Source organism: Babylonia areolata, chromosome 10, assembly GCF_041734735.1.
Source record: "Babylonia areolata isolate BAREFJ2019XMU chromosome 10, ASM4173473v1, whole genome shotgun sequence".
Taxonomy (NCBI): Eukaryota; Metazoa; Mollusca; class Gastropoda; order Neogastropoda; family Buccinidae; genus Babylonia; species Babylonia areolata.
Genome location: NC_134885.1, coordinates 11,523,043 through 11,550,602, shown reverse-complemented (window position 1 = coordinate 11,550,602; position 27,560 = coordinate 11,523,043). Strand labels below are relative to the sequence as shown.

The window sequence follows — 27,560 nt, the reverse complement described above, 5'->3', positions numbered from 1 at the left end:
CAATCAAAACAACGACAAACAAACAATAAAACAAGGGAAAACGTCACCCCATGACACATTGACCTGTTTCAGAATTTAGCAATTTGTTTTCTCTCTCTCTCTCTCTCTCTCTCTCTCTCTTTCTCTCTCTCTCTCTCTCTAACACGCACAAATGAGCATGCGCGCACACGCACAGAGAGAGAGAGAGAGAGAGAGAGAGAGAGAGACTTTAGCACAGAAACACACCCATTTGAACAATTTCCTATTGACAGTTTCACTAGAGACTTTTCATGCACATAGTTTCCGCCCAGCCAGTATCCCAGTATACACTGGTCTAAAATTAGATGGATAGCTCATTGGCCAGGACAACTGAAGCCAACTGGACGCCATACTGACACTCGTATCCGGCTGTCAGTCCGTTGAGAAGTCGTCTGCTAACTGGTGGCAGTTTCTGAACTGTAACCGTGTATCTTCAATGAAGTCGTGTTATGCTTGTCCCCACGACATGCCAAATGTTGTGTCTTGATTGATATCTGCCAATGGTTTATTTATCAAAGTTATCACAGGAAAACAGTGCAGTGACACACAGCGCAAACTTGCTGTGGAGGCACACACAGGAACGTCAGCTTAACTAACGCTGCGAGCAAGTGAAAGCTTGCCATGAGGCAGTCATCGAAGCCAGCTGAGCGTTCGGTTTCATAATTATGTCAGACGGGCGCAGTAGCCGAATGGTTCAAGCGTTGGACTTTCAATCTGAGGGTCCCGGGTTCGAATCACGGTGACGGTGCCTGGTGGGTAAAGGGTGGAGATTTTTACGATCTCCCAGGTCAACATATGTGCAGACCTGCCAGTGCCTGAAGTTCCTTCGTGCAAGCAGAAGATCAAATACGCACGTTAATGATCCTGTAATCCATGTCAGCGTTTGGTAGGTTATGGAAAGAAGAACATACCCAGTATGCACATCCCCGAAAGCAGAGTATGGCACTGCCTACATGGCGGGGTAAAAACGTCATGCACGTAAAAACCCACTGGCGTATATGCGAGTGAACGTGGGAGTAGCAGCCCACGAACGCAGAAGAAGAAGATAATCATGTGAAGTTACCGCTTCGCGCTATACTGACACGAGTAGCAAAATGGCTGATTGAACACTTCCGTTGGCTTCAGTTAGCAAAGAAGACATGCGCTATCCACCTGTCTTTAGACAGTGGCCAGAATACCTACTGCACGGTGAAACTAAACCGAGCAGGCTGATGGAACGGGCTCACAGCGAAGGGAAAAGCACCCAGTTTGAAACGCACATCCCCAGCTTTACGGTAAAATGTGTGCGAGGATAAGTGGCTTGGTTTATAAGGGAGTTTACAGATTTTGATCCTGGTAATATTGTGTGCAAACATAGTGGGAGGGAGGCGTTTATAAGGGAGTTTACAGTATCCCGCCCCTTTCCAGTGTTCCCTCTGTGGCTGAACCACCACAGGAATTGTCGCCACGACGTCACGATACTTCCCAGAGATGGACGCGTCTTCCTTCGCTCTACCAAAGCATCGAGATGCCCCTCCTGGTGTGCATTGCTGCCTTCATCCCAGTGTTTCCGTTAGTGGCGGCGGTTCTTCTGGTGGCCATGGCGATCTTCCGACAGTTGGTGGTGCCTCGTCTCCATCGGGAGTGACTCCCCTTTGACACTATCGCTGTCGTAGGCAGCAGGGATTTTGTGTGTGTGTGTGTGAGTGTGTGTGTGTTGTTGTTGTTGTTGTCATTGTTGTCGAACATACGTGGTGTATTTTTGGCACCGTTTTTACTTCAGGTACCGGCTCGGATTGACAGACTTCTGACTTATTGTCGTCAGACGGCTGCGCATTCGATGTAATGTGTATTTCCAGGGTATTCGACAGAACAGCCTCGCAAAAAAAAAAAGAAAAAAAAAAAGAAAGATGATAAATAAAATAAACAGATAAAATGAAATAAAACAAAATGAAATTAATGGATAAAAATGACAGTAACCAAACAACAGAATCGAAACAAACAACAGCAACAAAATGGAACCTTTAAAAAAAATAATCTGGTTACTGTGGAGAAATATCTAATGTCTGTTGTGGAATTTAATCCGTTGTTTACCGCCCGACAAGGCAGTAGAGCAGCCAGTCAAGCAGCGTTTGACATGGTGTTGTTTTTACTATTGATATTTGTCCGTGACCTTGCTGGGTTGTCACAATGGCGGGGCCTTTCAACGACCAGGACTGTATGAACTTTGCTGTGCAAATTCTGTGCTTCATTGCAGCAGTTTGTGACCGGTGATAAAGCACACACGCGCTCGCGCGCGCACACACACACACACACACACACACACACACACACACACACACACACACACACACACACACACACACACAAACAGTGAATGATTCCGGAAGATTTTTGTATGTGATATATTTCGCTTTCTATTGTGGGCGATGATGACATTTACGTGATACTTCTTGAAAGAAGTGAACATTTTTAATCAGATTTGAAGGTTTTAAACTATGGAAGGTTTTTTAAACTTTGGGTGGAAAGCTTAAAGTGGTGACCCGTTTTTATTGTTTGTTGTTGTTGTTGTTTTTTTACCCTTGTAGTAGGTATTAACGTGGCGATAGCCTTGAGATGGCCTTAATGGTCGGCGAGGCTCTAAGCACAATAATTTCATTTCATTTCATTTACGTGATACTCGGTCGTGGTTTAGCAGCATTTTGAATCTTTTTAATGATTTTCAAGGAAATACGTCTGTTAACAATGATCAGCTTTTGAGCGAACTGTATGATGATTGTAGAAAGGTTGAAGACACAACACAAGACTCAATAACCATTAAAATGTCCCTCGATGTGAGTGCTGTTCAAGATATGTGCATTTTGAATTCCATGCATTCTGGGCAGCTACACTTTTTCTTTTCTTTTTTTTTTTTTGGGGTGTTTTTTTTTTTTTTTGGTTATTATAGCAGCAGCGTAAATCTAAATGATTAGTCATTCGGATGAGACGATAAACCGAGGTATATGTGACTGTACATGCGTGTCTTATAAACCTAGTTAAGGTTTAATTGACAATCAAAACTAAATCTGATTCTGATTCTGATTCTAATTTTGATTCTCTCTGTCTCTGTCTTCTCTCTCTCTCTCTCTCTCTCTCTCTCTCTCTCTCTCTCTATCTACTACTACACTCTCACTATCACACACACACACACACACACACACACACACACACAAACACACACACACGATGAGACGATAAACCGAGGTCCCGTGTGCAGCATGCACTTAGCGCACGTAAAAGAACCCACAGCAACAAAAGGGTTGTTCCTGGCAAAATTCTGTAGAAAAATCCACTTCGATAGGAAAAACAAATAAAACTGCACACAGGAAAAAATACAAAAAAATGGTTGGCGCTGTAGTGTAGCGACGCGCTGTCCCTGGGGAGAGCAGCCCGAATTTCACACAGAGAAATCTGTTGGGATAAAAAGAAATACAAATACAGATAAATACAAATACAAATGATTATTTGTTAATGCCACATAAATGATATGCAGATATCTTTGGTAACAGTATGCTGAAATTTTCGGATAGAAATGAATCCGACTATGTGCCATAGGTATGATGTATGAATTTGATGACGAAGGGTAATAAGAACTGTATTCGAGAAATAAAAGAACTGCATTCTGTCCGCTACACGTCTTTTTATACAACAGCAGTGTAAGTGTTTATTTGTTAATGCCAAATCAATGATTTGCGGATATCTTTGGTAAACGGTAGGCTGAACGTTTTAGACAGAACTGAAGCTAAGTGCCATACATATCTTGTAATAATTTGATGACAAAGGGTAATAAGAACTGTATTTGAGAAAATGATCGTGCGTAATTATGTAATCGAGAAGTTTGTGCGGGACAGAGAATTTATCAATGCGTGTGAATTAAGACATTTACTGACATATTCAATGTGTGTGATGCAGAATTTGCTGACTTTTTCAATGCCTGTTAAGAAACCATTTACGTATTCAGTGTCTGTGAAAAATTTACTTATATCTTCAGTTTGTTGGATTAAGAATTTGCTGACTTATTCGATGCATATGAAGAATTTACTGACATATTCAATTTGTGGGGTGAAGAGTAAAGCAACTTTTTCAATGTCTGTTGACAATTTGTGGAATTATTCAATGTGTGTGTGTGTGTGTGTGTGTGTGTGTGTGTGTGTGTGTGTGTGTGTGAAGAATGTGTTGATTCAATGTATGACATGAAGAATTTACTGGCGGATCAATACTCAATGTGTGTGAGGAATTTGCTGATTTATTCAAAGTGTGTTAAGTGTTTTCTGACTCATTCAGTGAGTGTGAAGATTTTGCTGACTCATTTGATATGTGTGAAGAATGTGAAAATTCACTATATGAACTTGAGAATTTACTGACAAAACTGTTCAGTACTCGATGTGCGTGAAGAATTTGCTGTCTTGTTCAGTGTATGGAATGACGAATTTGCTGGTGTGTTCAATGGGCGTGAAGAATTTGCTGTCTTGTTCAGTGTATGGAATGACGAATTTGCTGGTGTGTTCAATGGGCGTGAAGAATTTGCTGTCTTGTTCAGTGTATGGAATGACGAATTTGCTGGTGTATTCAATGGGCGTGAAGAATTTGGTGTCTTGTTCAGTGTATGGAATGACGAATTTGCTGGTGTGTTCAATGGGCGTGAAGAATTTGCTGTCTTGTTCAGAGTATGGAATGACGAATTTGCTGGTGTGTTCAATGGGCGTGAAGAATTTGGTGCCTTATTCAATGTCTGGAATTAAGATAAGAATTTGCTGTTTTATCTAACATGCAATGTGTTTGAAAGATTTCCTGACCTATCAGATCTATGTGAAGAATTTCTGCTGTGTGTGGAGAATGTGCTTGTTCAATGCATCACCTGAGGAATTTACCGACAGTTTAAAATTCATAGTGTATCTGAGGGAGATGCTCACTCAGTCTGGCTCTGCGATTAAGCCATTATTGTCTTAAGTAGGGGGCTTAGTAGGTGGTGCCATAAGTACGTTAAATCAGAATAGGCACTACCGAACACCACCAAAGTGACTCAGCAGCAGTGCAGGGTCCCCTCTGTTGTGTTGCCTCCTTACGACCTAACATAGACGGTTCCCTGTGGACTGCAGGCACTGGGGACTACGACAGACAAACCCGGGTGTGACTGTGTATCGGAGACTCGGAATGAGCGGCGTGGGAGTAATGCCACTGAAACGGTGCAGATGACGGGGCAGCAGCAAAAAAAAAAAAAAAAAAAAAAAAAAAAAAAAATCAAAGTGTGTAAAGAAATTGCTGAATTGTTCGATGTGTTTGGAAACTTTGCTGACTGTCTGGAATTACGTAGTTGCTGATTTATTCGGCATGCGATGTGTGTTTTAAAAGGTTTACTGATTTAATCAATCTATGTCAGGAAACAGATGATTTATTCAATGCTGCAAATATGATATTGCAGCCCGGTTTTGTTTCCTTTTTTTCTTTTTCTTTTAGCAGCTGGTTGATAATGGAAGTTTCACGTAACTCAAGACAGGGCAACATTTACAAACAACCATCTAAATATATGCTTTCTTCTTTCAGCTGATGACGTCCTGAGTTCAGAAATAGTAGCATACTTGTATGTACAATTAGATAGTTTCTGTTGCATCACATCATCTAATTTAGGTAAGTATAAAAGCGACAAAGCCGTGAAAAATCCCTTAGATGCTGGGTTTCATTTCTACAATATTATGTTTGATCCGCTTCAGTTTCAGTTTCAAGTTTCTCAAGGAGGCGACACTGCATTCACACAATTCTATAATTATACGCCACACCACATCTGCTAAGCAGATGCCTGACCAGCAGCATAACCCAACAACGCGCTTAGACAGGCCTTGAGTGCACGCACATGTGTACGTGTGTACCTACAAGAGAGGATCTTCTGCTACAGAATTTTGCCAGAGAACAACGCTGTCGTTGCCATGGGTAATTTTTCAGTGCGCCAAGTGCGTGCGTGTTTGATCCGCGACAAAACAACCTCTACTCATTGAACATACTGGTGTTTAAAATGTCTGGGTGTCATGCAAGGGCAAGAAGAGGCAGAGCTATAACGGCTCACATATAGCCTTTGTGGAGTGTTGGCCGACAGGTAACGCGTCCGCCTCGGAAGCGAGAGAATGTGTGTGTGTGTGTGTGTGTGTGTGTGTGTGTGTACGCATGTGTACGTATGTGTGTACTTTATATTTTGTATTAGATTTTAAATACTGCTAAATAGCTTGGTTTTAACAGTGTATACATGTCTTGTGTTTTAGTTTTGTATGATAATTATTTATGCATGTGTGTGACTGTGATTAGTTTATGTGATGCTTGTATTAACTTAGCAGTTAAGCATATTTTCTTTCATACACGCATACATTTTCACTGATATTGAATGACTGTGATCAACAGATGTTTATGATTGTGAGGTCCCACATTAACTTGGCATTTGAGCATTCTATTCCTTTTGTGTGTTCATACCGTACATTGATTATGTAGCGTATACCACGCATGAATTTCTCTTCTTGAGATAATAAATCATTCTGTATCTGTGTCTGTATATGAGTATGAATACTATTGACAATAACACGAATGATCTGAATAACAATAACAAAGGCAACAACATCAACTCATCTTACGATACAACCCAGTCTATCCGATGTCTTTTTTCTTTTTTTTCTTCTTTTTTACGTTTTTAATATCTCAACCAACTGTGTTCAAACTCCATAAAAAGTATGATGAAATCAAAAGCAATCGAAACTATTCCATACATGCAAAATGAATATTATAGATGAATAAATGAATGAATAAATGAACGAATAAGTAAACAGATGAATAAATGCATAGATAGGTAAATAGATAAACAGATAAATAAATAAATAAATAGATAGAAACTATTCCACACAGGCAAAATGAATATTATAGATGAATAAATAAATGAATAAATGAACGAATAAGTAAACAGATGAATAAATAAACAGATAAATAAATAAATAGATAAATGAACGAATGAAGGACAGATGAATAAATAAATGAATAAATGAACGAATAAGTAAACAGATGAATAAATAAACAGATAAATAAATAAATAGATAAATGAACGAATGAAGGACGAAATAGATGAATAATATTTTTTTTAAAGTCAGCAGAAAAAACAACAACAAAACAAATGAATAACTAAATAGACAAATGAACAAATAAATGAATAATAAATAAATAAATAGATTAGTGAAAACACAAGACGAGTTAACCAATACTGAACCAACCAGCCCAACCCAACACCCCCCCACCCCAACACCCCTCTCCTCCTGCCCCCTACCCCCCCCCCCCCCACCCCCCTCCCACACACACACACACAAAATAGAATAAATTGATAAATAAATAAACAAACAAACAAACAAAAAGAAATGGAATTAAGAAAATAAAAACCATTCTATTCTCAGTCCTCATTTAACCCTGATTCTCACTCAGCACCATCTGCAAGAAATAGCGATGCCAGCGCAGGTCTTCCGTCAGTTCCGGGTGAAAAGCTGTGGAGAGTACTCTCCCTTGGCGGAAGGCGACCACCACGGGCGCCATCTTGTCACTCAGTCGCAGCGAAGCCAACACTTCCACGGAGGGATCCGTCACCTCCAGAACTGCTGGGGCGCGGATGAATACGCCCCGAAAGTAGTCCTTTTGGGGACTAGCCGACGAAGAAGAAGGATACAGGAGCTGAGGGTGAGTGATGGGAAGGTCGGCTTCAAAGCTGTCCACTTGGCGCCCGAAATAGTTCCTAGACACCACTGTGTCCGTCACACCAAGCTGCACAATAACAATGAGGAAAATAAATGAATAAATAGATAATGGGGGGGAAAAAGGAGTAAATAAATGAATGAATAAACACATGAAATAGATATCAGATAGATAAATGAACAGATGAATAAATACACGAATAGAAAAAAAGAATAAACGACTAAATATATGAATAGATAGATATATAAATAAACGAATGAATACACGAATAGATAGATATATGAATAAATACATACGACTACTACTACTACTACTACAACTACTGCCAAAGCAACAGTAACGATACTCTACTTCTAATCCTGCTACAACTGCTGCTACTACCACTACTACTACTTCCGTGAATATGAATGATATGAACAATATGGATATCAATATAAGCAATATCAATTGTAACATGGATGATATGAACAATAACAACAACAATAATAATGATAATAACAATAACAACCACAATAACAATGATAATAACAATAACAGCAACAATGATAATAATGATATGGATAATAATTTATGGAGCGCATTATCTTAGGTAATGCAAAGCAACTCGACTATCATCAGACACTCGTAAACACACACACACACACACACACGCACACACGCACGCACACACACACACACACACACAGAGCCTGTGACATAGCTAAAGGGATTCTTGGCGGGCGATGCAAGATTTGTGTCTTTTGGTTCTGGTGTTGGTGTTGCGTTTTTGTTGTGTTCTTTTTGTGTGTGTTTTTTTTTTCTTACAAATGCGTTTTGTTGCTTTGATATTTTCTTGTTGTTTGCCTTCTGATGCTTACTGGTTTGGCTGAAGATGGGAATCGGGGTCTCTTAATTCTTTCTGTCTTTAACTTCATCTTATTCCACTTGTATGCACTTGAATGTATCCTAATTTCTACTGTGTCTGTGTTTGTGTATGATTTTCGATTTATGTTCGTACTTTATGTACTATCTCCTCCACGCCGCCTCCCACCCCCCCCACTCCCCCAATATTCCTTGAGACCCCCGTACACTTGGTAATAAAGACACTTGTATTCTATTCTGTTCTGTTCTCTTTTTTTTTCTATTATATTTCATTTTGAAATGGGGGTCGGGGGGGGGGTCCTTTCTTCCTTCCTTTCTTTCTTTAATTCTATCTTATCTTATGTGTTTTATTTCATTTGTTTTCTTTTATCTTATTCTTTTTCTTCTTTTTTTTCAGTTTCATATCCTTCCATTTCGTTGTCATGAAATCTCGTGTCTATTCATTTATATATTGATTTGTTTGTTTACTTACTTATTTAGTTTGTGTGTGTGTGTGTGTGTGTGTGTGTGTGTGTGTGTGTGTGTGTGTGTGTGTGTGTGTGTGTGTGTGTGTGTGTGTGTGTGTGTTTGATCACCTACATTTATTCCTTATCTATTGTTTTTAGGCCTGTCTGTCTGTCTGTCTGTCTGTCTGTCTCTCTCTCTCTCTCTCTCTCTCTCTCTCTCTCTCTCTATATATATATATATATATATATATATATACACATGTACATATACATATACATATATGCATACCGAAGACTGTCCCCCAATCTTTTGATGCTCTGTGTGTTTGGAGAGCAAAATCATTCCTGCGCATGTGCCCCAGGTCACGTGTCTCTTCTGACCAATCCACGCTCTCAAAGGCTCCTCCATGTTGTTTCTTCTGAAACAGACAAACAAGCAGATTTTTATAAGTGTTTTCCAGCAGTTCGTAGGATACAGAAAAGAGTAAATACAAATAATCGGAATCATGAAAATGTCTGTCTACACATACACAAACAAGGAAGCAAGCAAGCAAGCAAGCGCACACACACACACACACACACACACACACACACACACACACACACACACACACAGATACACACACACACACACACACACACACACACACACACGACAATTCACTAACCGCAGAAACAAACTCATAGTGGTGCTCTCCCCTCCAGGAATGATCAAGCCCTGAAGGTCGGAAGTGACGTCACTGGCTTGGCGGATCTCGCGCACGGAGACTGACGGACGCTGAGGAAGAACTTCCGCCGACCTCTGCAGCGCCACCTGGTGCTCAAGAAAGGCTCCTTGCACTGCCATGATTCCCACGGTCACGTGTGCCCCTGAGCCTGTACCTGCCATCGTGTGGCTGCTCTCCCCTGTAGAACCGGGCATTTCTGACAGTCGGACTGCAACATGTTAAATTTGACGGGTCATGGTTTAGTGGATACAACTTAATTCAAGTAATTTTTTTTTTAACTTGGAAAGGGTGTGTAACTTGTTATATCTAAAAACATACCTGTCAGTATGTTTAAGTTTGATTTGTTTTGTTGCAAATCATTATCATCAGTGTGTGTGTGTGTGTGTGTGTGTGTGTGTGTGAGAGAGAGAGAGAGAGAGAGAGAGAGAGAGGTAGACAGACAGACGACAGACATGCAAGCAGACCGGTAAATAGTACAGACCAAAGGGCAGACACACACAGGCAAAAGACGAACAACAGAGGCAGGCAGACAGATAGCTTATAAAATTAATAGACTGACAGACAGACAGACAAAGAAGAACAATAGCGGAACATGTCTGTGTTGTACAAATATTAACTTTTTTTTCAGAATTGAGAGGGTGACAGTGTCTGTAACCTTTCCCGCCTGGGAGATCTGAAAGAGAATTTTTTTGTATTTCTTTTTTTCTATCATAACAGATTTCTCTGTGTGAAATCCGGGCTGCTTGCTACACTATAACGCCACCTTTTTTTCTTTTTTCTTTTTTTTCCTGACTGCAGTTTTATTAATTCCTATCGAAGTGGATTTTTCTACAGAATTTTGCGAGGAACAACCCTTTTGTTGCCGTGGGTTCTTTTACGTGCGCTAAGTGCATGCTGCACACTGAACTTCGGTTTATCGTCTCATCCGAATGACTAGCGTCCAGACCACCACTCAAGGTCTAGTGGAAGGGGAGAAAATATCGTCTGATGAGCCGTGATTCGAACCAGCGAGCTTAGATTCTCTCGCTTCCTAGGCGGACGCGTTACCTCTAGGCCATCACTCCACCGACTCATAAATGAGTAGATGACTCACTCGGCCCAACACTCGGTTCATATCATAGACTGACATAAGCTTACAGTTGGGCGAACAGCAAAGTAAAAGATGTATGATCAGTGGTTTCTCCATTGAAGTGGGAAGCCATTTGCAGCTTTGTCTTTTGTGAAAGACTATGACTCAAACTAGGAGGCAACACTGCACTGGCTCTTTGTACTGCAGCCTTGGGGGGTTAGCTGGCCTTTGGGAACCATCCCCAACGCCGACTGTCCTAAAACCCTCCAGGCCAAGAGAGTGGGTATGTAACTTGGGCAAGACACTCTCCACTGTAACCTAAATTCTGGACCAGATAGTCGGGACAGCAGTTGCCTCCTCTGCTGTTCTGGTGGTCATAGTCGGATACGACTGACTGTCATACCTAGATGATTGACATACTGCCTCAGCTTTCAATCTTTACAACGATCGTTCTGTCCCTCTGTGTGTGTCTACCTTTTGTGTGGCAGTGAGGCGTGGACCACACATGCTTGTCAGGAGAAAAGGCTCAATACCTTCCACCTGAGAAGCCTACGGCGCATACTCGGCATCTCCTAGCAAGACAAGGTGACAAACACCGAAGTCCTGACTCTCGCTGGCCTCCCGACCATGTATACCATGCTGAGACAGCGTCGGCTGCGCTGGTTGGGCCACGTTCGCCGCATGGAAGATGGTCGCATCCCAAAAGACGTCCTTTATGGAGAACTCGCCACGGGGCAGAGAAGCATCGGCCGCCCACAGCTGAGATACAAAGACGTTTGCAAACGTGACATGAAGGCGCTTGAGATCAACACTGAGTCCTGGGAGGACCTTGCATATGACAGCAACAGATGGAGAAGCACTCTCAAAAATCAGCTACGGATTGTTTCAGTTTCAGTTGCTCAAGGAGGCGTCACTGCGCTCGGACAAACCATATACGCTACACCACATCTGCCAAGCAGATGCCTGACCGGATTGGTGAGGACAAACTGTCAGCTGCAGCTGCTGCAGCAGAATAGCGAGCTCGCAGAAAAGGGACGGCAGCCAACAGACCAGCATCAGCTTACACATGTGACCGCTGCGACAGAGACTGTCTCTCTCGCATCAGTCTCTACAGTCACAGGCGACGCTGCTTGGTCCAAGCAGACAGCCCAATTAGACATTATGTCTGATATACTCTATCCATGGTCAGCCATGACCGAAGGATTCCAACTACTTTGTCCCTCATTGTCAGGATCAGAAATACTGTACACATTGTGGAGCAAGGTCACAGCTAGGATAAGACGTTCGACGTTCGTCTGCCAATACAGAGTCCGTGGAGGTCTGGGTTCCAATCCCGCTCTCGCTATTTTTTGTTCCAAAGTTGTGACTGGAAAATGAAACTGAGTGTCTAGTCTTTCGGATACGACGATTACCGAGGTCCCGTGTGCAGCACGCACTTAGCTCACTGAAAAAGAACCCATGGCAACTGGAGTGTTGTCCTCTGGCGAAATTCTGTGTGTGTGCGTGTGTGTGTGTGTGTGTGTGTGTGTGTGTGTGTGTGTATGCATGCATGCACTCAAGGCCTGACTAATTGCGTTGGGTTATGTTCCTGGTTAGGCATCTGCTCGGCAGATGTGGTTTAACGTATATGGAATTGTCCGACCGCAGTGACGCCTCCTCGAGAAACTGAAACTGAAAACTGAAGCTTAAGATTGACGAAAGACTACTTTCTTGGTATCACACACACACACACACACACACACACACACACACACACACACACACACATTGCTCAGACTGTGCCCAAACTTTGTCAGTGTGTTTCCCGGAAGTTCATCAAGAGTCGTGCCCCTTCACTCATTTTCAAGCCCTTGTCTACTTCCTGTGTATTTCAAAGCGTTGTAACGGTTTGGGTTTTTTTTTCTGGGCACCAAGTGAAGCTGTCCCAAAAGGAACAATTCCAGCTACAGAGTAGTAACTGACATCCTGACTTGTAGTAAAACTCTTGTCTGATTTCAGAGAAGTGTCAGCCTTTCATTGCCAAGAATACTCGTCAAGAGCAGGCAAGGATTTCTTCTTCTTCGATCGTGGGCCGCAACTCCCACGTTCACTCGTATGTTCACAAGTCGGCTTTGACGTGTATGACCGTTTTTACCCCGCCATGTAGGCAGCCATAATCCGTTTTCGAGAGTGTTCATGCTGGGTATGTGCTTGTTTCCATAACCCACCGAACGCTGACATGGATTACAGGATCTTTGACGTGCGTATTTGATCTTCTGCTTGCGTATACACACGAAGGGGGTTCAGGCACAAGCAGGTCTGCATATTTGTCGACCTGGGAGATCGGACAAATTTTCACCCTTTACCCACCAGGCGCCGTTACCGAGATACGAACCCGGGACCCTCACATTGAAAGTCCAACGCTTTAACCACTCGGCTATTGTGGCCGTCGAGGTTTTAATACTTGGTTGAAAGTTCGAAAAATGGAAACAAACAGCAACCCAGTTTGGTGAATCGAATTTCGGTTCGATCCAGAAGTACCCGTGAGATGCAGGACAGATTGTGAGTTCACAGCAAGGAGACTTATCTCCGCTTGGGAGACTCCACAAACTGCAAAAAAAAACAAAAAAACCCAAACAAACAAAAAAAAAACAAGCACTCTGCCATCACCCAAAACATCGCCCCACCCCCTGCCCCCTCCTCTCCCCCCTCTCCATCCAGGCACCCTCTCTGTGGATATGAAACTGCAGTGGCGTGGCCTTAGCTTGACTGTTGAACTTAACGAAAACAACGTGTTCTAATATAGTCAGTCGTTTTAGAGCTTTCTTTCTTTTTCTTTTTTTTTTCTTCTTTTTTTCTTTTTGTAAGAAAGCGCAAGGCTATCTCTCTTAGTAATATTTGGGTGAAGCAAAACAAGATAAGGCAATGACATGTCCCGTCCTTTTGTTGTCTCTGATGAAACTTGCAGAAGAAGAAGAAGAAAAAGGTTTCAATGTCTTACAAATTTTTAAAAGACATGATTCTCTCTCTCTTATCTCTCTCGCTCTCGCTCTCGTTCTTGTTGTCTTCCTGTGTCAAACACACACATACACACACACACACACATATATAAACGCGCGCGCACAAACTCACGAACGCAAGCTCTCTCTCTCTCTCTCTCTCTCTCTCTCGTTCTTTTCTTTCTTTCTTCCTTGCTCTCGCTTTTGCTCTCTCTCTGTGTCACACAGACACACACACACACACACACACACACACACACACACGAACGTAAGCTTTTTTCTGTCGTTCCTTTTTTTTTTCTTTGTCACTCTCGCTGTCTCTCTGTCACACACACACACACACACACACACACACTGGAACTGACCCCCTTTAAAAACCCTGAAAGATAATCAGTTCTTACCTTACCACGATAGGGTGAAGAGCACGTTTTACAACTGCCCTCAAGTTCAAATAAAGGCCGCAGTAATTGTACGAGCGCCCTTAAAAGTTGAGTAAAGGCCTCTTTTACAACCGTCTTTACTGTTTATGACTCACGTGCTTCCCACGAGACCAAGCGACAGCCCTTACGCCTGTTTACCACATTCACTGCTGTGTACCTCGTGTAAAGAGAGAGACAGAGAGAGAGACAGACGGAGACAGAGAGCACTTGCATTCATGTGTTCGTGTGTGTGTCTGTGAGAGAGAGAGAGAGAGAGAGAGAGAGAGACAAACAGACTGAGACAGAGAGCACTTGCGTTCGTGTGTTTGCGCGCGCGCGCGTGCGTGTGTGTGTGTGTGTGAGACAGAGACATAGAGGGAGACAGACAGACAGACAGAGACAGAGAGCCTTTAAACTCTTCACCGACCTCCACACAGTTATCTCAACACTCATGCATGACAGAGCTGGGTCACACACACTCACACACACACACTCTCTCTCTCTCTCTCTCTCTCTGGAACTGATCCCTTTTAAAAACCCTGAAAGATAATCAGTACTTACCTTACCACGATAGTGTCAGAGCACGTTTTACAACTGCCCTCAAGTTCAAATAAAGGCCGCAGTAATCGTATGAGCGCCCTTAAAAGTTGAGTAAAGGCCTCTTTTACAACCGTCCATACTGTTTATGACTCACGTGCTTCCCACGAGACCAAGCGACAGCCCTCACACCTGTTTATCACATTCACTGCTGTGTACCTCGTATAGAGAGAGACAGACAGACAGACAGAGAGACAGAGAGAGACACACAGAGACAGAGAGCACTTGCGTTCGTGTGTTCCTGTGTGTGAGAGAGAGACAGAGACAGACACAGAGACAGAGGAGCACTTGTGTTCGTGTTCGTGTGTGTGTGTGTGTGTGTGACAGAGACAGAGACAGAGAGGGAGACAGACAGAGACAGAGAGCACTTGCGTTCGCGTGTGTGTGTCTGTGAGAGAGAGAGAGAGAGTGAGAGAGAGAGAGAAAGAGCGTTTTCGCTCGTGTGTGTGTGTGTGTGTGTGTGTGTGTGAGTGAGCGTTTGCGTTCGTGTGTTCGTGTGAGAGAGACGTAGACATAGACGTTTTATTCATGTAGGCTATAGCCACTGTAAGGGAAGTATGTATGGGTTATTTGTTTATTTTCATTTCATTTGTGTCTTAAAATGTTATGATTTTCTTAATGAATATTTTCCTTTTATATGATGAGAATGTTTCACTTTATTTTTAAATGTAATTTGTTTTCTTACCTGAATGTTTTCTTTTTACATGACAATATACATGTGCATTGTGATCAAGGAAGGGTGTGCCAGTTGCTCATTCGTTTTTGGATCTGATTTGTTGGTGAGCATTTGTCTTTTAAAATGTTATCATTATCTTACTGATTATTTTCCTTTTTATAATGATTGAAACATACACGTACGCACGCTCACACACACGCAGGCTCACACACGCACACACGTGCGCACATGCACAAACACATCGATGCATGCACACTCACACACACACACACACACACACACACACACACACACACAAACACACACACACACACACACACACACACACACACACACACACACACACACACACACACACACACACACACAAACACACACACTTCATGCGGTCCTTCCCCCTTTAAACTCTTCACCGACCTCCACACAGTTATCTCAACACTCATGCATGACACTGCTGGGTCACACACACACACACACACACACACACACACACACACACACACACACACATACACACACGCACACACATTGGAACTGACCCCTTTTAAAAACCCCGAAAGATAATCAGTACTTACCTTACCACGATAGGGCCACGAGCACGTTTTACAACTGCCCTCAATTTCAAATAAAGGACGCATGTACGAGCGTCCTTAAAGGCCTCTTTTACAACCGTCCGTACTGTTTATGACTCACGTGCTTCCCACGAGACATGTGACAGCCCTCACACCTGTTTAACACATTCACTGCTGTGTACCTCGTAGAGAGACAGACAGACCGACAGACAGAGACAGAGAGCACTTGCGTTCGTGTGTTCGTGTGTGTGTGTGTGTGAGAGAGAGAGAGAGAGAGACAGAGACAGAGACAGAGAGACAGAGACAGAGACAGAGGCAGAGAGACAGAGAAAGCGAGAGAGAAAGAGCATTTGCGTTCGTGTGTTCGTGTGAGAGAGACGTAGATGTAGACGTTTTATTCATATAGGCTATAGCCCATTGGAAAGGGGTAGACATGGAAATGACATAAAGTCGCATGTTAATACAAAGAAAAAATACGTTACATAAGCACTGCGTCGTTTAAATACTCAATGTAGATACAAAGGAAAATGTTGTACAATAGTTTTGCTCGTAGACGACAATAACAAAATGAGTTTTGGATAAACACGGCTGTCTATAAAATTTGAGTGGAATTAGTTGTTTTCTAATATTTCTCAATACTGAACAACTGAGCACAAAATGGACCTCATCTTCAGTTGATTCTTTGCATAATGGGCATTGCAATTTACATATGTTTGACTGCCTTTCGCGATACTGATGAGTGAAAACATCAGAGACACCGAAACTCAATATCGTCATTGAATACTTCAAACCTCTAGCAATATGCATACGCATATAAATTGGAACACTATGTAAATATTGATCATTCTGTATACACTAAATCTGTAACTGTCCTGGATATGAGAATTCCAACTTTGCCATCTGCAATCAACCAATCTTTCGCGGAACACACGGATAAAAACATTTATATCTTCAACGCCTTGATTTAGCCATACAAAACCAAAACCGTACTCATGTAGTTTCTTTCTAACATTTGAAACCCAGTTTCTTCTATCCTTATTATTTAATTCTAAAAACATTTTGTATGCTTTATAAGGCAATCTGTGTTCATCTATTTGTGTTAATTGAGCCAGAACTTAATACATTTAACAGTAGAGAGCAACGATATTGGGTATGTCTCGACCAGAGTAAGAGTGTGTGTGTGTGTGTGTGTGTGTGTGAGAGAGAGAGAGAGAGAGAGAGAGAGAGAGCTCGCATCCGTCTGTTCTGTGTGTACATCGTTCGAGATAGAGAAAAGAGAGGGGTGTGTGTGTGGGGGTGGGGGGTGGGGGGGGAACAGGGAGACACACTCTCTGCGAATATGTCGCTGAGAGAGAGTGAGAGCGAGAGAGAGAGAAAGGGAGGGAGGGAGAGAGAGAGAGAGAGAAAGGGAGGGAGAGAGAGAGCGAGAGAGAGAGAGCGAGAGAGAGAGAGAGAAACACTGAACACTCAAATTAATGTTTAATGTCATTAGCTGAAAAGCTCTAGTGACATAGTAGGTACTAATCAGAACAAAATGGTGCAAAATATATAAAATGGAACAGGAAGGAAAAAAAAACAACAACAGAATCAAAACAACCTAAACGAAGAAGAGATTTGCGACACTTTGACACTTTGTCATTAGCTTAAAGTACATGTGACAGGGTGGTAATGTCCCTTTTTTTCCAGTCGTTCGTCTCCAAGGTTTGGACAGTACACAGAAAACAAAGTACATATAAATCATATAATACATATTTATGTATGTAACATCGACACTCATCATATCAATACAAACATATACTGAAGTACATATAAATCCTGAAATAACTATTTATGCCTCAACATCAAAATCCATCATATCAATACGAACACATCATATAATTACAATGTCGAGATTGACTATCTAAATGTAACCCTTCCTATTTATCTATGCTTTTTTCCTCATAGAAACCATACTCATTTTTAATTGATTATTGAGCATCTGGACCGATGATGGACGTTTTCCGTGTATTTATTGCCTCAGATACATATTTTGCAAGTGAAAGTATCATATCTTTATTTTCTGTCATCAGTATGCCGAACAAATCTTTTCTCTGCGCTGGAGCTGTATTGAAACTGGTACAGTTTTTTTTTCGCAATTCATCGTATCTTTCGCAGTTGAATATGAAATGATTTTATTTTCTGGGCTTTCGCCACATATTGGGCAAGGAGATGTTGCTACGTCTGAATCGAACCATCTTCTGCTGGCATTCAGTCCAAGTGCTCTCAATCTGAGCTTCGCAAAGCAAATTTTATACCATTTATTTGTTATAATCTTAATATACTTCTCTGTTTGAAATATTGATTTAAATGAATAGAACTATGAATACCTATCACTGCTCTCTATTTCTGCGTGCCAGTTTTGTTTGTAACATGCTATAAGTCTATCTTTAAATTACGATACAAAGCCGCTCTCGTGCCCTACTCCTTGGCACATCCAAACAAGACCGAATCCATGTTCCGTTAGTGTTTTCTTGGTGTGGAATACCCAGTTCTGTTTGCCCATCTCCTCTTGCAGCAGCAGCATCTCGTATGTTTGTGTATACGATCGTTTTGTTGGCAGTCTTGTTATTTTGAGCCAATATTTTATGCATTTTACAATTGATCTAATATGCAATGGGTACCTGCGGGTTTCGCCATACATTATAGTGTTTGATGAGTGTAATGGAACACCAAGAAAGCGCTTCATTGCAAATGTATGTACCTTTTCCATTTGGTTATTTGACATGAGTCCCCATATTTCCGCTCCATAGTTCAAGGCTGGTTCAGTCTGTGTATCGAAAAGTTTCCAGAAAAGCTATGCGTCTGTTGAACGCTGTCTCCTGAGTGATTTTATAACTTGGATCATACCTTTTTTTCCCTTTTCTGTTTTCTTGATCCTACGCAGACGTCAAACTCAATTTTGTTGTGAATAACATTCCTAAATATTTATATGTATTGGTTACTTTTATTTCTCTATCACCATAGCGAGAGAGAGAGAGAGAACTCAAACTCGAACTCGAACTCGAATAGTTTAATCAGTATAGGCCATGGCCCCTTCTGAAGTGGGTACAGTATTTGTGAATAATTCACACAAATTTTCAGAGTAACGCATTGAAACAGTAATATACTGACAGAAGGCATTACAAAAGCAGTTAGTTAAATCAGCTAAGCATAATGGTGCGTCTCTTAAAAGCTTATGTGTAAATACATACACACATTTCTTACTATTGGTTCACTTCCAGATGCCATAAGCAACGCAGTCCGGAACAGGGAAGGATCCTGACAATACTTCTGTGGAACATACTTTAAACGTAAATCACGATAAGCCTGACAACAAAGCAGAAATTGTTTTTCATCTTCATTTTCGTTGTTACACAGAGGACACAATAAATTCACACCTGTATACATTTTATAACGGTTATGATGTACCATGATGTCCGATATTCCACATCTAAATCTTGTCATAAAATACCTTATATGTCTGTCAATATCAAGCAGTAGATATTGTGCACAATTTACAGATGATTTAAATGTTCTATAAAAAAATATATATATCACTGCACTGCACATGTTCTTCCCAGTTTTGCCATCTACTATCAATCAGTCGTTGACGAAGTTCTTTTAAAAAGACATTTGTGTTTTCAACACCTTGATTCATCCATACAAAACCGAATCCATTTTCAAACAAAAATTCTCTAATACCAGAAACCCAAGATTTTTTACCACGTAATTCCTAGTCATATAACATTTTATACGCTTTATATGGTAACCTTTCTTCACTCATACGTACAATCTTTAACCAGTATCTAACACATTGCAAGGACGAATTTTTATATATTGGGTAACGACCTGTTTCTCCGTACACAAAATCATTTGGTGTTTTGATATGAACCCCCCAAAATTTCTTAAGAGCAAATAGATGAACTTTTTCTATGTATATAGCAGCTTTGTCTAAACCCCATATTTCAGCACCATACTGAGCAACTGGTTGTACCTGGGTATCAAACAGTTTTAAGAACACAATTAATGACTTATTATTCAACATATACAATTTTTGCAAAATACATAACAAGGCTTTTTTTTTTTTTTTTTTTTTTTTTTTGCTCTACTTGCAAGGTCCTGACAGGCACATGTAAAGCTTAGGCGAGTAGGAAAGAATATTCCAAGATATTTGTAACAATTCACAATAGACATGAGCTGACCATTTAAATACCATCTTTCTCTTGCTGCCAAATAACCACCCTTCCTGAAAACCACAATATTACTCTTTTTCATGTTAACATGAAGTTGAAGTCTGGAAGCTGCATTGTATAGGTTATTTAATTGAGTTTGAAGACCAGCTGGGGTTTCAGACACCAAGGCAATATCATCAGCAAGCAACAATATAAATAATTCAATGACATCAGGAGAGAGCGTTGCACCATGTCTTCCACTGGCAATTATTTCTAAAGCTAATTCGTTTATGAATAATGAGAAAAGAACAGGGCTACACGCATCTCCTTGTTTAACACCTTGTGTACATATAATATAGTGAGTGAGAGGGAGAGAGAGAGAGAGAGCTTGCGTCCGTCTGTTCTAAGTATACATCGTTAGAGATAGAGAAGAGAGAGAGGGGGAGGTGGAGAGGGGGGGGGGGGGGTCAGACAGGGAGACATACACTCTCTGCGAATATTTTGTTGAGAGAGAGAGACAAACAGACAGACAGACACATGAAATAGACGCACACAGACAGACAAACACATTCATTGCATGGTGAACGTTCTTTCTTCTTTGCTGATCCTCATATCTGGAACAACCTTCCTCATCATATCCGTGCATCTGATTCCGTCTCTGCTTTTCGTTCATCACTAAAATATCAACTTTTAAAAACCAATCTATAAGCACTCTCAGCTTCCTTTTTTTTCCAACACCATCCATGTCAGCCCACTTTGGATGTGTGGAGAGTATGAGACAGACAGTTGTGTGTGTGTGTGGGGAGGGAGGGCTGTGGGGGGGGGGGAGGAAGGGGTTTTCAGAAAGAGTGGTCATAAATGATTTATGTAATTTGTAATATTTTCTTTCGTGTAAAGCGCCCTGAGCTCTTAGAGAGAAAGGGCGCTATACAAATGTACATTATTATCATTATCATTATTATTATTATATACTTCTTGAGAGAGAGAGAGAGAGAGAGAGAGAGAGAGAGACGAAACGAAACGAAACGAAACAAGGGAAATGAGATAAGAAAACATACATGCTTTTTTCTTCTCACTCAGCCTGAGGTATACAATGAAAAGAAAAAAAAAGGACTGTCTAGCATATGTCCTTATTCAGCTTGAATCAAGCCTGTTTCAAAAGTACCTTATCTTTCACCTGACTACGATCTTACATGTATCTGTTCGAAAGTGCCCAGAGCTGCGTCGGTTAATGAACTTGAACTTTCTGGACAGTTTAGATTGTAAAACCCTCTTACAACACTCAGCTGGGATATGGCATAGCCTACATATTATATCTACACACACGCGCGCGTTCAACACAGCATTGTAGATTATGCACTCGAAACTTGAGACTCTGGGCTCTCATAGTGACCTACTTTTAGTTATACAAGCTAGTGTTACGTTCGTTGTTTCACAACCTGTGTTTACTGGCCAGTTTCACAACAGTACTTAATTTACAAGTCAAGTGCTTGCTGATCCTTGATGCTCACATGTCAGTTGGTTTGAGCAACGGCATTGCTAAACATATTCACTTATCTTTTGTTTATTGTCCTCTTTGTCAACATAATATCTAGATATTATCCTGGACGGGCGCAATAGCCGAGTGGTTAAAGTGTTGGACTTTCAATCTTAGGGTCCAGGGTTCCAATCTCGGTAACGGTGCCTGGTGGGTAAAAGGGTGGAGACTTTTCCGATCTCCCCGATCAACATAATTATGTACAGTCCTAGAGAGAGAGAGAGAGAGAGAGAGGGAGAGAGAGCAAAATCTTTTTCATCGAAGAATAAAACATAGGCCCATTAGTTGTTGTTGTTATTGTTGGGTTTTTTTTGTTTTTGTGTTTTTGGTTTTTTGAAAGACAGAGAGAGAGGGAGAGAGAGATGGGAGAAAGAGGTGGAAGGGAAGGAGAGATGGGGGTGGGAGTGTGGGGGGAGGAAGAGGAGAGATACAAAGAAAGGAGAGAGAGAGAGGCAACGAGATAAAGAGAAGAAAATGCAAAAGAAATATATCTCTTTTAGAAAGCAACAAGTCATCTAATTCCACACACAATTACAAGGTTAACAAGCTTGAACTACTGGCAGAAGGTTGGATTGTGCATAATTACAAGGTAAATTAATATACACCATCGACATAAGGTTAATTCGTGTACATACAAGGTCAACCAGTTGATGTCTCTGGCAAAGGGTTAGACTGTGGATAGGCGCAAGGTAAAAAAAAAAACAACTTTTATTACTCTCTCTCTCTCTCTCTCTCCTCTCCCCTCTGTCTCTCTCCGTCTTTCTGTCTGTCTGTCCGTTCGTCTGTCTCTCTCTCTCTCTTTCTCTCTCTCTCTTGTGCGGTCGGTCGAACTGTTACTGTCAGCAACAATGTCAAAATGTCCTAACCGTCTCTCTCTCTCTCTCCTCTCCTCTCTGTCTGTCTGTCTCTGTGTCTCTCTGTGTCTCTGTCTGTCCGTCTGTATGTATGTATGAATGTATGCATGTATCTCTCTCTCTCTCTCTCCTCTCTGTCTGTCTGTCTGTCTGTCCCCCCCTCTCTCTCCCCCCTCTGTCTCTGTCTGTCTGTCTGTCTGTCTGTCTGTCTGTCTCCTTCTGTCTGTCTGTCTGTCTGTCTGTCTGTCTCTCTTTCTGTCTCTCTCAAGTCCCGATATGGCCCTGTGCGGTCGGTCGAACTGTTACTGTTAGCAACAATGTCAAAATGTACTAACCGCTTCCCTCTCTCATCTCTTCTCTATCTATCTATCTATCTATCTATAGTCAGTGTCATTAGACTATGATGGAAAGCCAGTCTATCTATCTATCTATCTATCTATCTATCTATCTATCTATCTATCTATCTATCTGTCTGTCTATAGGCAGTGTCATCAGACTATGATGGAAAGCCAATCTATCTATCTATCTATCTATCTATCTGTCTGTCTGTCTGTCTGTCTATAGTCAGTGTCATCAGACTATGATGGAAAGCCAATCTATCTATCTATCTATCTATCTATCTATCTATCTATAGTCAGTGCCATCAGACTATGATGGAAAGCCAGTCTATCTATCTATATATATCTCTATCTGTCTGTCTGTTTATCTATCTATCTATCTATAGTCAGTGCCATCAGACTATGATGGAAAGCCAGTCTATCTATCTATCTATCTGTCTGTCTGTTTATCTATCTATCTATCTATCTATAGTCAGTGCCATCAGACTATGATGGAAAGCCAGTCGGACACGTGGAAAACGACCCGACATTCAAACCTACCAAAACAACCAACGTATCAGCAAGGACTCTTTTGTTTTTTAGGGCGATGGTTCAAAACCACCACTTGCTGGTGTTGCTGTTGGTATTGTTGTGTCGTCGTGTGGTGTGGTGAGGTGTGGTGTGGGGTGGTGGTGTGGGGTGGGGTGGGGTGGGGTGGGGTGGGGTGGTTTGGTGTGAGGTGGTGTGGTGTGGGGTGGTGTGATGTGGTGTGGTGGGGGATAGTGCGGTGTGGTGTGGGGTGATGTGGTGTGGTGTGGTGTGGTGTGGTGTGGTGAGGTGTGGTGTGGTGAGGTGGGTAGTGGGGGTGGTGTGGGGTGGGGTGGGGTGGGGTGGTGTGATGTGGTGTGGTCGGGATAGTGCGGTGTGGTGTGGGGTGGGGTGGTGGGGTGTGGTGTGGTGAGGTGAGGTGTGGTGTGGTGAGGTGGGTAGTGGGGGTGGTGTGGGGTGGGGTGGGGTGGGGTGGTGTGATGTGGTGTGGTGGGGGATAGTGCGGTGTGGTGTGGGGTGATGTGGTGTGGTGTGGTTTGGTGAGGTGTGGTGTGGTGTGGTGAGGTGGGTAGTGGGGGTGGGGGGGGTGGGGTGGGGTGGGGTGGGTGTGGGGGTGGGTGTTGCGGTGTGGTGTGGGGTGGGGTGGTGGGGTGTGTTGTGGTGAGGTGTGGTGTAGTGTGGTGTGGTGTGGGGTGGTTGTGGTGAGGTGGGGGTGGGGGAGTGGGGGGTGGTGTGGGTGTGGTGTGTGGTGGGGTGGTGTGGGTGGGGTGGTGTGGTGTGGTGAGGTGTGGTGTAGAGTTGTGTGGTGTGTGGTGTAGGTGTGGTGCGGTGTGTGGTGTGATGTGGTGTGGTGTTGGTATGTGATGTGGTGCGGTGTGGTGTGTGGTGTGGTTTGGATGTGATGTGGGTGGGTTGATGTGGTGTGGTGAGTGGGTGTGGTGTGGTGTGATGTGGTGTGTGATGTGGTGTGGTTTGGTATGTGTGGTTGTGCGGTGTGTGATGGTGTGGTGTGGGTTTGGTATGTGATGTGGTGGTGTGGGTATGTAAATTGGTGTGTTGAGCGGTTGATGTGGCGTGATGTGTGTTGGTGTGGTTCTGTGCTATGTAATTTGGTTGCGTTGATGTTGCGGTGTGGTATGGGTTGTTTGGTTTGGTATGTGAAGTGGTGTCGGTGGTTTGGGGGGGGGGGGAAATGTGGTGTGGTGTGAATGTGTGTGGTGTGATGTGATGTGGTGTGATGTGGTGTGGTGTAGTGTGTGCGGGTGATGTGGTGCCGGTTGTGATGTGATGTGGTGGTGATGTGATGTGTGTGTGTGCGTGTGGTGTGATGTGGTGTGTGATGTGGTGCGGTGTGTTTGATGTGGTGCGGAGTTATGTGGTGGTGCGGTGTCGCTTGAGTTGTGGTGTGATGTGATGTGTGTGGTGTGGTGTGGTGTGGTGTGGTGTGGTGTGGTGTGTGGTGCGGTGTGATGTGGTGTGGTGTGGTGTGGTGTGGTGTGGTGTGATGTGGTGCGGTGTGATGTGGTGTGGTGTGGTGTGGTGCGGTGTGGTGTGGTGTGGTGTGGTGTGGTGCGGTGTGGTGTGGTGTGGTGTGGTGAGGTGTGGTGTGGTGTGGTGTGGTGCGGTGTGGTGTGGTGCGGTGTGATGTGGTGTGGTGCGGTGTGGTGCGGTGAGGTGGGTAGTGGGGGTGGTGTGGTGTGGTGTGGTGTGGTGTGATGTGGTGTGGTGTGGTGTGGTGCGGTGGTATGTGATGTGGTGCGGTGTGATGTGGTGTGGTGTGGTTTGGTATGTGATGTGGTGCGGTGTGATGTGGTGTGGTGTGGTTTGGTATGTGATGTGGTGCGGTGTGATGTGGTGTGGTGCGGTGCGGTGTGGTATGGTGTGACTTGTGTGGTGTGATCTGGTGTAGTTTGGTGTGGTGTTGTGTGGTATGGTGCGGTCTGGTGTGGTTTGGTGTGGGTGTGGTGTGATGTTGTGCGGCGTGGCATGGTGTCGTGTCGTGTCGTGTCGTGTCGTGTCGTGTCGTGTCGCATCGCATCGCAACGTATCGCGTCGTGTCGTATCGTGTCTCGTCGTGTCTTAAGTTTTTTTGTGACAACACATTTCTCTTCTTGAAAATCAGGCTGCTTCATTCACATAGACAGAGCGTTACCACTCCACTTCTTTTTCCTCTACATATGAATGAATGAATGAATGAATGAATGAATGAATGAATGAATGAATGAATGAACAAAGACAATCAGATTTACTCTCTGACAGAGAAAGACAGCAAAACCCGACAGACAGAAAGAGAAGAACGAAAGGAAAGACAACAACAACAACAAAAAAGACAGAAGGAAACGAAAGATACAAAGACAAACAGAAAAAAGGAAACCAAACGGAAAATAAAAGCATCCATAAGGAAAAAACGAAAGAAGAAAGAAGGAAAAACACAGACATAAACACTAACAAATAACCAACAACAAAACAAACAACGACAACAAAAACCGAAAGAAAGAACTGAACATGAACAAACAGAGAGATTCCCCGAAACAGAAAAAAAATATGAGGAAAGACAGATGGTCATCCTTACCGCGAATGTGTCCCAAAGCTGTGTTGCACTGCAGGCCAAAGGCAGATGCAGCAATCGACTGTTCAGACTGTCGGACAAAGGCAGATGCAGCGATGGACTCTTCTGACTGTCGGACAAAGGCAGATTCAGCGATGGACTGTTCAGACTGTCGGACAAAGGCAGATGCAGCGATGGACTGTTCAGACTGTCGGACAAAGGCAGATGCAGCGATGGACTCTTCTGACTGTCGGACTAAAGCAGATGCAACAATCGACTCCTCACGCTGTTGGACTGTCGGAAAATAGCAGATGCAACAATGGACTCTTTTGATTGCCGGACAAAGGCAGATGTAGCAATGGACTCTTCTGACTGTCAGACTAAAGCAGATGCCACAATGGACTCCTCACGCTGTCGGACTTTCGGAAAATAGCAGATGCAACGATGGACTGTTCACACTATCGGACTGTCTGATGAAAGCAGATGCAAAAATTGACTGTTTCACACTGTCGGACAAAACCACTGGACTGCTCAGACTGTCGGACAAAAGCAGATGCCTTACTGGACTGCTCAGACTGTCGGGCAAACGCAGATGCCTCACTGGACTGCTTAGACTGTCGGACAAAAACAGATGCAGCAATGGTCTCTTCAGACTGTCGGACAAGAGCAGATGCAACGATGGACGGTTCACACGAGAAGTGTTTTTTTCACAGAACCTTCTCCATAATATAAGAAAAGTGGAATGACGAAAGCAGACAACATATATCCTCTCCCTTTCCGTGTCTATGGCGGACGATAAAGAAGTGGGTGGGTGAGGAGAGAAAGAGAGAGAGAGAGAGGAGGGGGAGGGGGGAAGGGACGGAGGTAAACTATCCTCCTCCTCCCCCACTCCTCCTCCTCCTTCATTTCTTCACCCTCATTCCCTCCTCTGATAAAGGAGCCAAGAGCAGGTGACGAGAGTAGGGACATGTGAGTCATTCCTCCACCCTAACCCTCCCCCGTTCACTCTCTCTCTCTCTCAACCTTCTTGTTGACAAAGACCTCTTACCGTCTACCCTCTACCCTCTTCAACTCAACCTCTCCCCCTCCGTCTCCCGTTACATGAGCACAGGTCAAACAGGACAAAACTGGGGAAGGGGTGTGGGAAGGGGGCAGAGGAAGGATTGATGGGGGGATGGGTGGTTGCAGAGGGGTGGTTCTGTAGTTGATCAACAGGGTGGGGGAAATTTCTACGGGAGTTTGGAGAGAGAGAGATAAGAGGGAGACAGAGGGAGATAGGGAGGGGCAGTGGGGGTTGGGCTGGAGGGGGAGGAGGGGGTAGAACCAATGAAAACACCGCAAGTGAGGGTGAGGATGGGTGGAGGTGATGCAAAAGGGTAGGGTAGTGAGGAGGTGTGTGGGGGAGAAGGGGGGGGAGGGGCTTGGAGGGTTCTAGGGGTGGGAGGTTTAGAGGTAAGAGATAGAGGGTGT

General features: G+C 43.1%; 2 protein-coding genes across 2 annotated transcripts in view; one reads left to right on the top strand and one right to left on the bottom strand.

Moving 5' to 3' along the window:
• Positions 1 to 1,908, top strand: part of LOC143286779 (uncharacterized) — a 37,295-nt gene extending 35,387 nt beyond the window's left edge. The window contains exon 14 of the mRNA XM_076594557.1: positions 1,426 to 1,908. Coding sequence (XP_076450672.1) covers positions 1,426 to 1,645 — 220 coding nt within the window. The 3' untranslated portion in view covers positions 1,646 to 1,908. The remainder of the gene's footprint in view (positions 1 to 1,425) is intronic.
• A 5,460-nt stretch (positions 1,909 to 7,368) lies between these two features.
• On the bottom strand, positions 7,369 to 26,887 carry LOC143286780 (pyridoxal 5'-phosphate synthase subunit PdxT-like). The gene is made up of 4 exons (XM_076594558.1): positions 26,115 to 26,887; positions 9,725 to 9,992; positions 9,346 to 9,475; positions 7,369 to 7,818 (listed from the first exon to the last, which is right to left on the bottom strand). The coding sequence occupies exons 2-4, from the start codon at positions 9,976 to 9,978 to the stop codon at positions 7,465 to 7,467; spliced, it is 738 nt and encodes a 245-aa protein (XP_076450673.1). The 5' UTR covers positions 9,979 to 9,992; positions 26,115 to 26,887; the 3' UTR covers positions 7,369 to 7,464.
• Between the last annotated feature and the right edge of the window lie 673 nt (positions 26,888 to 27,560).

Bases quoted from the DNA above. Each gene is read 5' to 3' on its own strand.
- LOC143286780 (XM_076594558.1), bottom strand. From the start codon at position 9,978: ATGCCCGGTTCTACAGGGGAGAGCAGCCACACGATGGCAGGTACAGGC. The intron at 9,476-9,724 runs GTTAGTGAATTG...TGTCTGTTTCAG, and splicing joins ACTATGAGTTTGTTTCTGCG to AAGAAACAACATGGAGGAGC. The intron at 7,819-9,345 runs GTATGCATATAT...GTTATTGTGCAG, and splicing joins AGATTGGGGGACAGTCTTCG to CTTGGTGTGACGGACACAGT.